This window comes from Camelus dromedarius, chromosome 2 (assembly GCF_036321535.1).
Source record: "Camelus dromedarius isolate mCamDro1 chromosome 2, mCamDro1.pat, whole genome shotgun sequence".
Classification (NCBI taxonomy): domain Eukaryota; kingdom Metazoa; phylum Chordata; class Mammalia; order Artiodactyla; family Camelidae; genus Camelus; species Camelus dromedarius.
The window spans coordinates 64,468,908-64,485,561 of NC_087437.1; the positions used below are offsets into that span (position 1 = coordinate 64,468,908).

At 39.7% G+C, this 16,654-nt stretch overlaps 2 protein-coding genes across 7 annotated transcripts in view; one reads left to right on the forward strand and one right to left on the reverse strand.

The window, feature by feature from the left end:
* Positions 1-5,979, forward strand: part of HSPBAP1 (HSPB1 associated protein 1) — a 47,730-nt gene extending 41,751 nt beyond the window's left edge. For 2 of the 3 annotated variants that reach the window (XM_010981531.3, XM_064494589.1), the window contains exons 8-10: positions 2,044-2,127; positions 5,154-5,264; positions 5,390-5,979. In XM_010981531.3, the coding sequence (XP_010979833.2) occupies positions 2,044-2,127; positions 5,154-5,264; positions 5,390-5,920 (726 nt within the window). In that variant the 3' untranslated portion in view covers positions 5,921-5,979. The remainder of the gene's footprint in view (positions 1-2,043; positions 2,128-5,153; positions 5,265-5,389) is intronic. The other variant, XM_064494592.1, reaches the window with a different exon arrangement.
* Positions 5,980-8,949: 2,970 nt separating this feature from the next.
* Positions 8,950-16,654, reverse strand: part of PARP14 (poly(ADP-ribose) polymerase family member 14) — a 42,195-nt gene continuing 34,490 nt past the window's right edge. For 3 of the 4 annotated variants that reach the window (XM_010981532.3, XM_064494577.1, XM_064494573.1), the window contains exons 15-17: positions 16,240-16,373; positions 11,341-11,515; positions 8,950-10,993 (exon numbers count right to left, since the gene is read on the reverse strand). In XM_010981532.3, coding sequence (XP_010979834.2) covers positions 10,704-10,993; positions 11,341-11,515; positions 16,240-16,373 — 599 coding nt within the window. In that variant the 3' untranslated portion in view covers positions 8,950-10,703. Of the gene's footprint in view, positions 10,994-11,340; positions 11,516-16,180; positions 16,374-16,654 lie in introns of those variants that run through there. The other variant, XM_064494581.1, reaches the window with a different exon arrangement.

Below are 16,654 nucleotides of genomic sequence, written 5' to 3' on the forward strand. Positions count from 1 at the left end.
ATTTTGTTAACAATTTGAAAGGTTTTCATATTGTCTTAAGGAGATGTTATTCCCTTGATTGCCCCTCACCCCTGCTTGTTTTCCTTCCTTTGCTCCCTTCTCACTGGCTCTTTTCCTGCCTCCTTTACACTCCAGGGCTCCAGCTCCACCAGTCTGACTAAGCTGCCTTGACCCATAAGCAGGCGCTCCGCATTCACCTGTCCCCGCAGACCCTGACAAACACTTACCTGTTTTCTTTCTGTATAGATTTACCTGTTCTGGACATTTCACATAAGTGCAGTTGTACCATCTGTGGCCTTTGGTGTCTGGCCTCTTTTACAAAGTATAGTGTCCTCAAGGTTCATCCATGCTGTAGAGTGTTACCAGTACTTCAGTCCTTTTTATGGCTGAATAGATTTCATTACATGGATGTACATTTTATTCATCCATTAATTAGCTGATGAATATTTGGGCTGTTTCTCCTTTTGGGTTATTATGAATAATGCTGCTGTGAACATTTGTGTATACGTTTGTGTGGACATATGTTTTTGTTTCTCTTGTGTATATATATAGGAGTGGAATTGCTGGGTCATATGGTAACTCTATTCAGCTTTTGGGGGAATTGCCAAACTTTTCCACAGCAGCTGCACCATTTTGCACTCCCACCAGCAATGTATGAGGGTTCAGATTTCTTCATATCCTCACCAACACTTGTTATTTTCCATTATTATTATTGTTGTTGTTGTTGTTATTACTCTTACTACTACAACAACTACAGCCGTTCTAATGGATGTGAAGAGGCTGCCAGTTGTTTTTCTTCTATCTTAACAGCCACATTTGAATGAGTGTTTCTGTCTGTTGAATCAGTTTTCCTTATATCATGCTCATTCCTTAATCCGTCATAAACTGGCTATCTCTCTTACCACTTTACGGAAGGTATATGCTGTGATAGGACATTCTTGACCTCCTGATGACTAAATCCAGTGGCTGAAGTGGCTGTTTTTAGTGCCCAGTTCTCCTAAAAGGAGCTCTCTTCCCATCTCCACCTGTCCATAGCAAGAGCCACCATTTTCCTAAATCCAGAGCCCAAAACTTGGGAACATCTCCATCTGCTCTACTCAGCCTTCCATTTGAAATCTCGTTCCAAGTCTAGACAAACGCAGTCCTTCTTGACCCTGCCCATTGCTTTTGTTTACTCCCCTTCCTACTTAAATCTTAACATTTAATTTACTAATTGGACCATTGCAAGGAAGTCTTGCCCTTCCCAGACTCTCCCTGATGTCACTGTTTCACCCATCCCCCTACTCACAACTTCTCAGCAACTCATGATGCCTACAGGATAAAATCCAGACTCTTTATTCTGAATTCAGGGCCCTCTGCCGGCCCTTACTTTTTCTCCCATTTTATTTCCCATTTCTCCTTCTGCAGTAGTAAGACTGGCCTGCTTGCTATCCCTCCGCATCCCCACCTCCCTTGCCCACTTCTCCCACCTGGCCTGTCCTCACACTCTCCTAGTCCTGGTTCGGTCACACTTCCTCCATCCAGGTTGCCCCAACCTCCCTGGTCCACGCCTGCTTCTCCCCACTCTGAAGTTCTCTAGCCCCAGTGTCCACTCCTCTGATTTACCACTTGTATGATGCCATCTTTCTATATAATATTTTTTAATTGGCTAGACTTTAGACTGTGAGAAGGCAGAATCTATGTCCTATATTTGTACCCATGCCCTTTCTCAGAATGCATACAACTATTATATGATGGAAAGGAGGAAAAGTTACAATCTCAGAATCCTTTACTAAGATTTGGTTACAGACAGAGAAGGTCCAGGATTAAGGAGAGTAGAGACTGGAGAAGCTGGTGATATCCTTTGTAGAACATGCAAACTTGTTAATAACAGAAAAGGAATAAAAGGATTGTGGGTTTTTTTCCTTGTTTCCCTTTCCTATTGCAATATTACTGTAAATTCATTTATTCATTTTTTTCCTGGAAACTTCAATTAGGGTCTGATTCTGATATAAAAATAAAATGTCCTGTTCTGGTGCTAAGTATTTTTTGTTTGGTTTTCAGGTTCTGTTTGTTCCCAGACACTGGTGGCATTATGTGGAATCCATTGATTCTGTCACAGTCAGTATAAACTCATGGATTGAACTGGTAATTTTTTTTTTATAATAAATGTGATCTCCTTGCTTTTAAGATACACGACACCTGTCTGTAGAACTTGGTGATAAATTTTAACCAACATTCCAGTATGACTTTGTTTCGCTGTGCTGTAATTTATGTATTCTGTGCTCTGTTAATGGATGGTGAGGTTGGAAATAGGATTTTTGTGAGGCACCACTCTCTTTCTTTGAAGGGCACATGGTGGGCCCTGGTGTTGGTGTGCCAGGTCTTCTCCCTTGACCAGTGTGGTCAGGAGAATTGTGCTGGGCTTGGCTGCATCTGCCACATGCTTCCCACATTGCTGGTCCCCTCCACACCATCTGGGCTGGAAATATCTGCTTCTTGGTTCAGGGTCCTCATTACTAATTGCAGAAATCCCAGTCCTGACTTACACATTTTCTCCAAGCAGTCTTTCAGCACTGGGTTTTTAACATTTCATTTCTGCCAAAGGCTTTTCCCCTCCAGTATGCTATGCTTCATCCTGGCTGCCTGCTTGACTTGACAATTAGAATGGCTGCCATGGCTCAAGTCGAGGCTACGTTGCATCTGTGCACTCCTTAACCAGAGGCTTTGATTGCACCTCTGCCCTCGTTAACCTGAGGCCTTGAATGCATCTCTGTTCTCCTGTACGCAAAGCCTTGATTGTCTCACTTCTCTTTGGCTGCTGCACCCTTCCCCACTCAGTCAGGCTTTTCTTATCCTTTGGTAATGAGAAGAACTTTGGCATAGGGGGAGCATAAGGATACTGTAACAGGAAGCTCTACTGTGTGGGCTTAGAAAAGAGTTGCAGCCTTTGGGTGAGAGATACAACAGGAGATCAGTAGACTCACAGTTAGAAATTCTGCTTGCAGCGTGCTGAATTGGAATCAGAGCAATGTCCACTCCTAGTGCCAAAGTCCCATCTCCAATAGCCTCGGCAGATGCTTTGCCTCCCAGGATGGCTCATTCCATTGCTGAGCAGTGGAGCTGTCATCTGCCTGCTTGTAACTGTACCCATTATTTCTAAAACTATACAGAATATTTTTTCTTTTTTAAATATGTGAAGGGGACATCTTTTATGGTTGACATCTTTCACTTAGTATAACGTTTTTAAGAATCGTCCACATAGCATGTTTCAGTAGTTCGTTCCTTTTTTATAGCTAAAAAATATTTTATTGTATAGCTATACCACGTTTTGTCTATCTGCTCGTCAGTTGATGGACATTTGGGTTGTGTCTGCTTTGGGCTGTTATGAATAATGCTGCTGTTAACATTCGTGTACAAGTTTTTGTGTGGGTGTATGTTTTCATTTACCTTGGGTTTGCACGTAGAAATGGAATCGCTGGGTCACGTGGTACATGAGCCCAGGGCAGGCCAGCTGACGGGAAGTTCAGACAAGAGTTGAAGTTGCAGTCTGGAGTCCAAAATCTGTGAGGCTGACTGGCAGGCTGGAAACTCACTCAGGATTTCTGTTACAATCTTGAGTCAGAATCTCCTTATTCTCTTGATTTTGCCCTTAAAGCCTTCAACTGATTAGATGAGGTCCACCCACATTATTGAGGATAATCTCCTTTATTTAAAGTCAACTGACTGTAAGTGTTAATCACATCTACAAAATACCTTCACTGCAGCATCTAGACTAATGTTTGACTAGACAGTTGGGCACCATAGCCTAACCAAGTTGACTCATAAAATTAAATATCTTGTAGCTCTACACTTAACCTTTTGGGGAATTGCCAGGCTGTTTTCCAGAGCAGCTGCACCATTTACATTCCCACCAGCAATGTGTGAACGTTCTGATTTCTCCACATCCTCACCGACACTTGTTATCTGTCTTTTTCATTATAGCCATCCTAGTGTGAAATGGTGTCTCATCTTGGGGATTTGCTTTTTTGAAAGTTTAAAATGAATGTTATGTTTCTCAGATTCATCTATGTTGTCACCTTTAGCTGTTTCACTGTGGTGTAATATCTTCTTGTGTTAATGTACCACAATTTATTGGTTCATTTTTCTGTTCGTGGATAATTGGGTTGTTTCCAATTTTTGCTTTTATAAATAGAATATGCTTGTACACATGTGCAAGAGTTTCTCTTGAGAATATGTATATTTCTAGTAGTAGAATTGCTGGTCTGTAGGGTATACAATATTCAAATTTATAAGATAATGCCAACATGTTTTCCAGATGGCTCTATCAGTTTGCACTCCCACCATTAGTGTGTAAGATTTCCGTCAATGCCCATTTCTCCACCGTTTGGAATTATCAGACCCTCTTTTGCCAGTTTTATGGGTTTCTCAATTTGCATTTCCCTGATTATTAATGAAGTTAAGCTTTTTTTCATGTGTTTATTAGTAGTATGATTGTTTTCTCTTTTTTTTGAAATGTTTGTCTTCATGTCTTTTGCCCATTTAAAAAAATTGGATCATTTGTCTTGTTGATGGGTGCAGATTCTTTATATATTCTTCACATTCATCTCATATAATTATACGTGTTACAGACATCTGGCTGGTTTTTTTCCTTTATGGTATCTTTTGATGAACAAAAGTTACTGATTTTAATGTAATTTATCATTAATGCCATGGTTTATACTTATTGTGTCCTTAAAAAAACAGATTAACATGTTTAGCCATCTCATTCTTGGGGCCATGCATGTGTGTTATAATTTTTTCCCATTCCTCAAAAAATTAGCTCATCAAACTCTGTAGGGATTATCCCTCTGTATGTAATATTTTTTTTCTTTTAACTTTGAAGACGTCAGAGAATGGAAAAGATGGGAAAAAAATATCCCAAGGTGGTTCATATTTGAGGCCTATGTCTTATAGACAGGATACTGGTGAGCATTCTCCAGCTCTTCCAGGTGGCAGAGGATAGTGAATGCATAAAAACTGTGGTCTTGCCAACCACATATTCATTCCTTCAGTAACAAAGCTGATGTTAATGAGAGAACAGAACATACAATTCAGAGACTCTACTCTCTGTTTTAAGCAATGAGACACAGAGACAAATGAAAAACTGTCTTTTTTTTAAAATCTCAACTTAGGAAGAGGACCACCAAGCCCGCGTGGAAGAGGCAATCACCCGCATACTTGTGTGTGCCCTGAAAACTGCAGAGAATCCCCATAACACCAGAGCTTGGTTAAACCCAACTGAGGTAGGCCCTTCTGGCTTTCATCATGGCTGTGAGTGTCCTGTGATAAATCAACCCTGGCCAGGACATTTCTTTTCCAACTTATGTAAGGGCATATAACCATTTTAAAAGGTTTTTTTTTTCCTTAGGTTGAGGAAACATCCCATGAAGTCAATTGTCGCTACTTAAATGGAGCAGTTTCAGCTTTTTTTGATCATTATGGAACATCTCAGGTAGTAGAAACCCAAGCACTGAGAACAAACAGAGAGCGCAGGATAAAGGAAGAGTTAAATATGCACAACCACATGGAGGCAGAACCAACTGGAAGACCCAGCTTAACCTCGGGAACAGTGAAACAGGAAGCAGCAAGTCCCTTTGGCCCTGATCTGGTTCCTGTAATACCAAGTTCCCAAGAACCACCCTCAGAAAGAGGAGGCATATTTGAAAGGGATGGTGAAGACTTTGTTGGCAAAAATGGAGGACGCTTGGGAAAACTGCATTGTACCAAGAGGCAACGAATGGTAAGTGAAAGTGAGAATGCAGCTGTGGAACAGACCGCTTCAAATAGCGCCCTGGCCCCTTCCCAGACATTCATTTCTACCGATGACTTGCTGGACTGCTTGGTAAATCCACAGGTGACCAGGATAGTGGCACAACTTTTGATTCAAAGAAGTTTGTGAACTCTAATAGAAACGTTTTTAAATAATATAATTTTTAAATAAAAGATGGAACATCAAAAGGTCAATTTGCACATTGGTATAAATATACTATTCATACCAGTTACATTTTAGTCTCTGCCACCTTCTTGCATACATACTGCTCTTCAGCCATCTGTAGGCCTCTTTGTTAGTGCCTTTCCCTCCCTTCTCACCCCTTCAGATCTCAAATGTAAGCCCCAAGTGTTCTCAACAAGAATTAGTCTTTCCATCAGCCTCAAGCAGGGATCAGCCTGCTATTTTTTGTAAACATAGTTTTATTGGAACACAGCCATGCCATTCATTTACATATTATCTATGGTGGCTTTTAGGGTTACAGTGGCAGAGTTGAGTAGTGACTGAGACTATGTGGCTTGCAAAGTTGAAAATATTCACTACGTTCCCTTACAGAAAAAGTTTGCCAGTCCCTGATCTAATGCATCCTTTGGGTGAATTCTAGCCTTGTTCTGAAGTGATCACACTTCTCACACCGGCAGAATTCTCACTGGTTAACCCCCGTCATCCAGAGCAGGACACCAATCAGGAGAAAATAGGTGGGGGGGTCCTATTTGAGGCCTCCTGGTGGAAGGAACTGGAACATCTAGGAACACCAGCCTTGGGAATAAAAAGGGCCAGATGCTACTGACTCCTGAAACTAAGTAAAAGCTTGGTGTAGTGAAATTGATCCCACTCTCCATTACATTTGGAAGAAGATGTGGGGATAACTGTTACTGTCTAGGAATTTAAAAATGATAAAAACACTGATCTCAGTAACCATTTATCAAACAAACACATAACAGAAAAGATGCATTAAAGTCACCTTTGAAGAAGAATTGACTTTGCCCCATCCTTCTCAGTCTTCACACTGAGGGTATCAGTAAATCCAAAGAAAATATGTGCTCTCTGGGAGGAAGGGAGGTGAACATGCCCAGGAAAAGAAGGGTCTGGAAAAAACCCTTCTGTAGCACTTACCACCATCTGACCACTGTAGATACTTTTACCTCGTATGATGATTTTCTGTCTCCCCCAACGAGAATGCTGCTGCATGGGGTTTGGACTTTGCTTTGATTATTGCTGTATTTGCAGAGCATTGATCAGTGCCCAGCACATGGTAGGTGCTCATTCCATATTTGAGTGGACTATTTTAAAAAGGAGAACTCGTTGGCATTACTCCATCAAAAACATTGGGTCAGAGGATGTTGTAGCTAAGGGCAAGATGCTTGTTATCTGTAGTAGGTATACCGCCATTGCAGAAATAGATACATCTTTGTCTTCAGGCATTTTTTTGATCTCTGCTACTCCTCTGACCATTGTTTTTCAAATTGTAGATTGTGACTCGTTAGCAAGTTATAAAATCAATTTAGTGGGTGAGACCAGCATTTCTTTTTAATGGAGCAGAATAGGTCATTTCAGTGAATTCAGTAGTAAATATAAGTATTATTTTGTGAAACTGTCTAGGGAAAAAATTTTTTTCAGGGTAAATACATTTCATAAAACTTTCCAGTTATACCTGTGTATGTACTGGGCCTGATATAAAATGTATTTCTTAGCGTAGGTTGGGTCTGTTTGGAGACAAAGTATTGAATTCAGTGAGAGGTAGACCTGGGGAGAGAGTATGAATGGACTCTAACTGTAAACAGGTGTTGAGAGATAATTATCTAATTTTCTGCCGATAGCAGTTATGACACAGCAAGAGACCCTAGCTATCTGCCAAGGGGCAGGATGAGAGAAGACAAGGTAGTGAAAGGAGGTTGTCAGCCACCAAGATGGGTCCCATTTCATCCTGCAGTCCTCAGATGAGCACACCTGAATGAATGAAATCAACTATTAAATAAATACAGTGACCCTCCAGCGGCCAGAGGGATTGAAGAGCCTAAGCTCAGCGTTACACCTGAAGTCACAGCGTCCAGTATCTGCAGGGCCGACCTGTGTAGCAGGCAGTGGCCAGGGCCCCTGAGCTTTTAGGGTCTACAAAAATGTTTCACCTTTTTTTAATCAAAAAAAAAGATATCATCCAGCTTCTTCTATAGTCACATTTATATCAACGCAGTTGTAAAGTACAATTTTTAATACTTTTTATGCAGTAAGGGGCTCACAAAGGCAGAAGTGCCTGAGGCACATGAAGGTCCTACACAGCTCTGGGCATCAGGGGTATCAGAATCGTTTGAGGCTTGCTGAGAATGCAGCCATCTGGGCACCGCTCTAGAGGTATAGCACCTGACTCCTTCGGGATGGGCCGGCACTTACAGGCTCTCCAAACTCCTCAGGTGATTCAAATAGCACAAAAGTTGAAGACTCTCTGGCCTTGGAGTAGACCACCCAGACCTATCACCAGCTCAGAGTGGGCTTGTTTTAGCAGGGCTGCTTGTTGGGGTCAGTTTGCCCTCCTCATTTACTAACTAAATCTGTCCTGTGCCCTTGCTGTAATTTTCAGCTGAATAGTATTAGTACTCTGAGGATCCCTTGATGCTGTCATTTTAGTTGTAGTCTTTTATCAGCAGTGGCCTGTTTATTATCAAGCTCTCCTGTATTTGCCTTTAAGGATGAAGATGTTTAACCACCAAAGAACATTTTCTAAGTACTTTAGTCAAAAAGGAGGAAATGACATATTTCTTTACTTTAAAAGAATTTGTATTGAAGTCTAGTTGATGTACAGTATTGTATGTTACACATGTACAATACCGTGATTCACCTTTTTTAAAGATTATACTCCATTTATAGTTATTATAAAATACTGGCTATATTCCCTGTTGGATGGCATATTTCTTTAGGTTGAGGGTCACTATAACATTTACTGACTGAGTCATTATACTTCGGTGCCATACACCCTGATATTCAGCCTTGCCCTAAGGTAACCAAACCACTGGAGAACAGGAGCAAATTCAAGAGAAGGTCTTGCCTTTTTATTCCTTACAGTCATTGTCAAACCCAAGTTCAGATGCCAGTGGCTGAGAAGCCACTCCTAAGCAATCAGATGTCTTTGCCAATCCACTTAAAAAACAGCAACAGCAAGAAAAATTTCAGGTCGTCTGTATTTAATGAAGCAGCAACTGTTGTCCCCTCAACCTCCTCTACTTGAAGTGCCAGTGTTGTTCCCTGGGGCCAGGGAAGAGCACCTTTATCCTCCTGGAGACCTGAGCCTCCAAGTTCACCATCTTCCCTGGCTCCACATGGGCATAGCTCTACACTCTTGGCCTCCAGAGCTTCAAAGGGAGAGACCCTACCATGAAAACCAAAGCCATAAGGGACAAGACCAAGGAAAACTGACAGTAACTCACAGATTGTCTGAGATGTTCTTCAGTCAGTCACATTAATCTAGAGGCCATGTTCTGTACTGGGAAGAACAAGGGGCTTGATGACACAGAGACCCAGATTCAACTGCTGGCTCTGAGGGCTATTACCCAGGGGACCTCAGACAAGGAAGCTTCTTGCACTCTGAGCATCCATTTCCTCAACCTTAAAATGGGGATATAATTCTTACCTCACAAGAGTGTTTGAGGAAATAAAATAAATACTGTATGCAAAAGCACCCGTTACACTACCTGGTATGATCTAGGCGCTCAATAAATTGTTTGAATCTGAAACTGGCCCAGAGAAGTTAAAAAAGAAACTTTCCATTACCATCCAATAGATACTGAGTTAGCAAATTAGCAATATGACTGCTTAATTCCTTTGGTTTATTTATGCACTTTAAAATCACCAAAAGCTAGGCTGCCAAGGAAAATATGCTATTTAATATCCTTAGATTCATTTAATCTTAACATAGAAGGTTTCACACTGAAGATGAGCGGGCATTACACTTTTTTTCCATTGGGCAGAACTAAGACTATGAGTAGAAGCTATAAGAAGGCAGATTGGGGTTCAATATTAAAAAGGTCCAATCGGAGACAGGGCTGCTGTGGTGCACAACTCCATGGAACACAATTCACCTCATCCCCAAGCTGGACCACAGCCCCTGGACTGTGATGGGCACGGCTACACTGCCCAGAGCCTTGACCCCGAGCTGTCCCACGTGCCGTAGACTGGTTCGTGAAGAACAACTTCCCTGCCGCAGAATCTCTGCAATTTGAGGTGAAGTGACAATAAGTCAAGGGTGTTGAAGAGATGGTTCTCATTTTGCTTAGGAGCCTGACTGGGCTTTTTCGTTCTTAATTGGTTTATGAAACACTTAGGAAGCACCCATTGTACATCAGGCACAGACCTCAGCTCAGGGATAAAAAGTAAGGCACCATTCGTGCTGCCTGGGAAGAAAGCAGCCCTACCCACTTAGTAATACTGTGCTCCCCGCAGCATGGAGTCCTGACATGACACCTGCTGTCTCTCCGTGGCAGCTGAAATTGCATCGCTGTGTCCTCTGCCTTTAAGATTAGTGTTATTCTTTGGGGTGGGGGTATAGCTCGGTAGAATGTTGCTTAGCATGCTCAAAGTCCTGGGGTCATCCCCCAGTTTAAAGAAAAAAAATTTTTTTTAAGATTAAGTTATTCCCTCCTTTCCTGGAAATACAAACCTGTATTTCCACAGATCTGATATCCATGGCTGTGAACACACAGTTGTAACTGGTTACCCTATTTAAATTCTCAAATTTATTGCTTTCAAGACAGGTTCATTCCAGTTATGAAGGAGAAGCTGAAGAAAGTCTGATTTCACTGACAAGGATCCTTTGATTTTAGAAAAAGCTGTTAAGAGAAGAAAAAAAAAAACCCTACCCTTGCTTTACAGTTAGATAATGTATAGACGAATAATATTTTCTGTAAAGGATACCAAAATGTTATCGTATGAAAGTAATGAGGTACTCTGGGTAAGCCTGGTAGTCATAAAATACCACGAATAAAGTTGGATTTTGCACACAATCTGTGACAGTGTCATATGAGTCAGTAGGATTTGTCTGATCCTTTAGAGGAGGCACAATTAATGACATATGTCCACGTGTGTAGATTCCAGTAAGTACTCGCACAAAATACATGCGCTTCCTCCCATTCATGTCTGGTCTGGAGTATGTATCATTGGCAGAATAACTGGCATTGACAGCAAAATAGGTTCCCTTTCCAAATGCTGTAGCTGTGAAGAGAAAAACAAGACATTTTTAAGGATTTCAATTTAGTCTATAATTTGAAACATGTTGACCCAATATGTCAAAGAATGTTTAAAATAATGTTCAGTTCTCTCTAAAGCCTCTTAAAAAAATTTTTGTTTGTTTTTAATTTAAAAAAATCATTCCTCCACCCCAGAGGGCCAGTCAGTCTCTTTGAGATGACACATAGTGAGTCCATCCTAAAGTCTGGGCTGTAACAGGGCCCCCAGCCATGAGAGGAGAACACAGGCCATCCCCACTGCCCCTGGCCAGCTCAGGTTCTCATGCCTGACATCCACCTCCTTTGGAGCAGCCCCATTACGTGCTTCCTTACCATTCTTTCCAGCATAACTGCGGTTGAAACCTTTTCCATTGACAAGTGGCACTGACTCCACATCTGTCCCATGGAAGAGCAGCTTCTCATTTATTACTTGTCCATTCTTGGCATCCATGTTGTTTTTCTTTGTCTGGTAGTTCTTCCAGAGATCTGGATTCTGGATTCTCTCAATCTGCAAATCAATAAGGAAAATTGGCAGTCAATGCCAAGAACCCTTGGCAAGATACAGCAAATGAAACGTGACCACTGGTTTTCAGAAGCATAAATTACAGTAAACAGCAAATCCAATTCCAGATGGCAGCTTTCTGCATTCAGAACTCTTCTTAGATCCAGGGTTTTAAAAAACATGCCTTGGTAAGACTGTTAATTTAATTTAAAATTACCTTTTATGCAACACATGAGAGCAAACAATGTTTAGGATCTTAAGTCCTCATTGTATGAACGTGGTCCACCAAGCCTCTCCAGCTCCTAACTGTTCCCATTGCTACCTACCTCACTTAGTCACTTTCCCTCTCTCCTCCCCAGCCCTTCTGGGATACTGGTTTATCTAGCCATGCTCTAACAGTGGGAGAAGCACTAGAGTGTCTAGGCAAGAAGGAAATGAATTAATGGAAATTAATCTCTGGCCCAGCTGGAAGAGTGGGGCATGAATCCTGGCGGGAGGGAATCTTGTTATACACCAAAGTGGTTATGCTTTGCCCATACTTTTGGGCAGTGGCCTCCAGGGCTGTGCTGGAACTCCATGGGTCTTGGATTGCAGGTCAGTTTCTACACTCCCCTAAATTGCCGGGTAGTGGCAGTTTCATAAGGTTGACTTGGGAAAGAGTGCGGGATGGCTGAGAGGGGCTAGGCCCCTCATGGGGAGGCACAGGTGAAGGTTCCATTTGGTCAGAATCTTCTTCCAGTCCAGAGAACTCTCAAGTCTGACACCATTATTACCTGACTTTATCTGGTTCTTTTTTTTTTCTTCCAGTTTTGGGTTTCCCATTTTTAATTAAGATACAATGTGCCCTCTAGTTCCAAGTCTCAGCATTATCATGTATTTCATTGATCTGATTTATAATTTTAAAATTTATTTTTCCTTTTACCTATAACTAAGTTTCTAATCTTAAACCTGCCTACTTCCATTTTATTTCCATTTACCTTAAATTTTACTTATTTTACTCATTGTTAAAGCCTTAAAAATTGCTTCTTACAGAGTTTTAAAACCATTCTTAATTTCTTAGTCTTTTCATTCTTGTTTCTCACTCTCTTTTCTTATATATGCTGCTGAAGTGAGCACTGACCCTTTTAAAATTTAATAACCACACAGAGAGAAGAATTACTTCAAGTAATTTTTAACATGGTAATCTGATTCTATATTCCTACTGGGATGCATTCTAAGGTTAAAAAAAAAAAGCACTGCAAATAAATCTTAAGCTTTACTTAGGAGGCTTATTTAAGCAGCAGGCTTCTGGCTATGACAGACTACCTGTATCAGACCAATCTTCTTACCAAAAACTACTAAAAGAGCTGGTAGGGGGAGAAGTCTGTTTGAAGGCAACTAGTATTTGATGGGCCAAGCTCTTGGAGAGAAGGGAACTGCAGGGTGAACCAAAGTCAGAAGATAATAGAATAACTTCTTCAAAATGCTCAAATAACTGCCAATGAAGAATTCTATACCCAGCAAAAATATCTTTCAAAGAATGAAGGTGAAATACATTTTCAGACAAAAACTGAGAGGATTCATCACTTTTAGACCTGCACTAGAAGAAATACTAAAGCCAGAGGAAAATGATCCCAGATGGAAGCATGGAAATACAAGAAGGACTGAAAAGCAGTGGGGTGAAAGGGTAAATATGTTGGTAAATGTAAATAAGTACTTACTGTATAAAAAAATTAAAATGTTTTATAGGGTTTCAAATATACACAGAATTAAAGTACATGTTAAAAGTAGTACAAAAGGAAGGAGGGAAATAAATGGCATTAAAGTGTTCAAAGTTCATTGCATCGTCTGGTAAATGATAAATATACTAATTTGCATCAGAGTTTAATGAGTCAAAGATGCACACTGTAATCTCTCAGTAACCAATATAAGAACTGTAGTAGAAAGTATAATCAACAATCTAATAGGGGATGAAAATGTAATAATAAAAATACTCAATCCAGAAGAGGGCAGGAAAAGAAGGAAAAAAGAACAAAGAATAGATGTGATAAATAGAAAACCAAGATTAATATGGTATATTTAAAGCCAAACATCAGTAAATATGTAAATAGACTAAGTACCCCAATTAAAAGATAGTCAGACTGGATGACGAAAAACAAAACTCAAGTATATGCTGCTACCAAAGGGCACATCTTAAATTTACAGTTATAGGAAGGTTAAAATAAAAAGGGTAGAAAAAATTTGGCATGCTAATAATAACCAAAAAATATTGCCAATAATAATTTTGGTATCATAATTTTGAAACATTTTTATGTATACTGTAGTATAAAACAAGTAAATATATAATATTAGGAACCAAAATTTTATTGCACAGGAAAATACATATATAATCCAAGAAATTCAGGGAAAAATCTACATTATTGAGTTTTAAATGAAAACATCCATATGAACTCATGCTTTCTTAGCTTTAGCCATGAAAGAGCCTGGAAGCAATAACACCTTAGCAGTAAGCACACCTAGCGTGCAGATCTTGATTTCTCATTACCATTCCTCACTGAAAATAACTAGGGCTTCTTAGAAGAATGTCTGATTCCAAGCCTGAGACAGAGAAAGTACAGGTGAGCTGAAAAGACCCTGTGCCAGAAAGTGGAGAAATGTACAGATTAATGGGGTCATCAAAAGGATGTGGCAGCCAACTTGAGAGGGTCCCTATTAGCTATCTGTAGGATGATTTGTGAATCTAAAAGAATAATCACTGTAATTAAATGTAACATACTGAATTTTTTAAAAAGCAAGAGGGAAGGAAAATTCTTCTTTATCAAAATGCCAGATAATCAGTATAGACGGAATGACAGAAATAGAAAATTACCGTCTTGCAACCTCAATGCAATGTAATAGTGGATTCAGGAAAGGATCGTCAATGGATGTCAATCAGTAAAAGTCTTTATATAATAAGACTTTCATATTTTATATAACATAGATAAGCAATCAGGATTTACTGTATAACACAGAGAACAATAATCAGTATCTTATAATAACCTATAATGGAAAATAATCTGAATGTATATGTATGTATATATATGTATTAGATACGTATAGCTGAATCACTTTGCTGTACACCTGAAATTAATACAATATTGTAAATTAACTATACATCAATAAAAATAAATAAATAAATAAGAAGCTTCTGATTTGATGCATCACCTACAAAATATTCTTCTAAAAAATATTTACCTGAATTTACACAAGCCTTTCAACCTAGCTCCAAGTTTATCAGAAATAAAGAGGACAGAGGAATAAATTAAGTGACACCATGAGGAATCAGACAACTCTAAAGTCTATAAGAAAACTGCTTGAGTTTTCAAAATCTCTAGGCAAGACAGAGCCAGAATGTGGCACATTCTACAGCACAACTGGCTTAAAGTCTTCTAAAATTTCAATATCATGAAAAATAATGCTTAAAAGTGTAGGAGTACTGTTCTAGATCAGAACAGATGAAGGAGAGAAAAATGACTAGACGCAATGTGCGAGCTCAGATGGGGGGCAGGGCTTGGCAGGAAGTTATAAGAAAGCTATTTTGAGCAACTGGAGAAATTTGAATATTGACTCTATGGGATATTATTGAATTAATGTTAATTTTCTTACATGGGATAATATTTGTTTTATTTAGGAAATGTCTTTATGCTTAGGAGATACATGCTAAAATATTTAGGAGTGTCATATCTGCAACTTACTTTCAGTTGTTTCAGCAAAAACAGAGAAATTGAAGGGAAAAAAGCAAATGTTGCAAAACTGTTGAAGCTAGGTGGAAGTTCATGGATGTTAAAAACCTTAGTCATAAGATACGACAGTCATGGAGGATGACAGACCACCCATTTTTCCTGTTAGTGTTTTTGCACTACCAGATACCTCACAGAGGGGCCTTGAGTACAACCTAGCTCTGCTTTTACTGGTGTCACAGACTGGGACTTCACATAAGATTTTATTTGAAAAAAGGGTTCCAGTGTAAAGAGTAGTGAAGTCATTTCTCTGGCCAAGGTCTGCCAACATACGGTAACTTTCAGGGCCCGCCGCAGACATTTCGGGTCAACTGGACAGTCCTGCTCTATCTGGACTTGGCATCTTATTACGATGTGCCAGTCAGCCACTACCAGAGGACTGCAATGAAATTTATCTCAGAACCAGACCATCAAAGAGCTACATACTTGAATTACATTTTCTTGGTACCACCAGCTGTTTTGCTCAACTGGTTTACACTGAGGGAATCTAAGTATCTTATCTATCAGGCACGTTTATTTACTCTTCCAGGTTTATTGAGATGTAATTTACATACATACAGCATGTATGTAAGTTTAAGATGTACAGCATAGTGTCTTGACTTACATACATCATGAAACAATCTCCAAAAGTCCAGTGAACACCCATCATCTCATATAGACACAAAATTAAAGAAATGGAAAAAATCTTGGAATTGTTGTTTGCTTGCTTCACAAAGTAAATATATATCTTTAGTATTCTAATATCATATTATAATCTAATATTATATTGTAATAACTGACTCAAGAATCTCAATTCTAATGTCTCAGTAATCACAGTGATATGAGTAGAAACCAGAACTTAAAATATAATTGCCATAAAATATTCTAATTCTGGATAAAAAATGTGATAGGAAGTGAATGAAAATGTATTTACCCAGGTCCGTGATACCCCTTTTCCATCATTTAGAAACTCCACGCCAGCAGAAGGCTCACCTTCTCTATGATGAAGTTTGAGCAGGTCTCGTTAAACTTCCTGGCCACAGTTTTGTACTCTGGATGATGAGGCTGCAGCTCAACCACATGGACACCCTGCTGCTTCATATCAGTCCAGTTTGGGGGGAGCTCAACTGCAAAGTAGACATTTGAAAACACCCTCACACCTGGGAAGACTCATCCACATTGTCTACATTCCTGGTATACTTTGAAAAACTGAATGTTATTTGTGCTCTTGTTTTACAATCTCCTAATTCAAGGTGTTCAAGAAGCTCCTTATCTTTGGAGAAGAATGTCTTTCAAAATGTGGGCCACAGATAACCTGCATTAGAACCAACTATAATGCTTGTTTAAGGAAAAAAAAAAACAATAAAACAAAACAAACTTCAAAACCTGCATGTTAACAAGTTTTGAT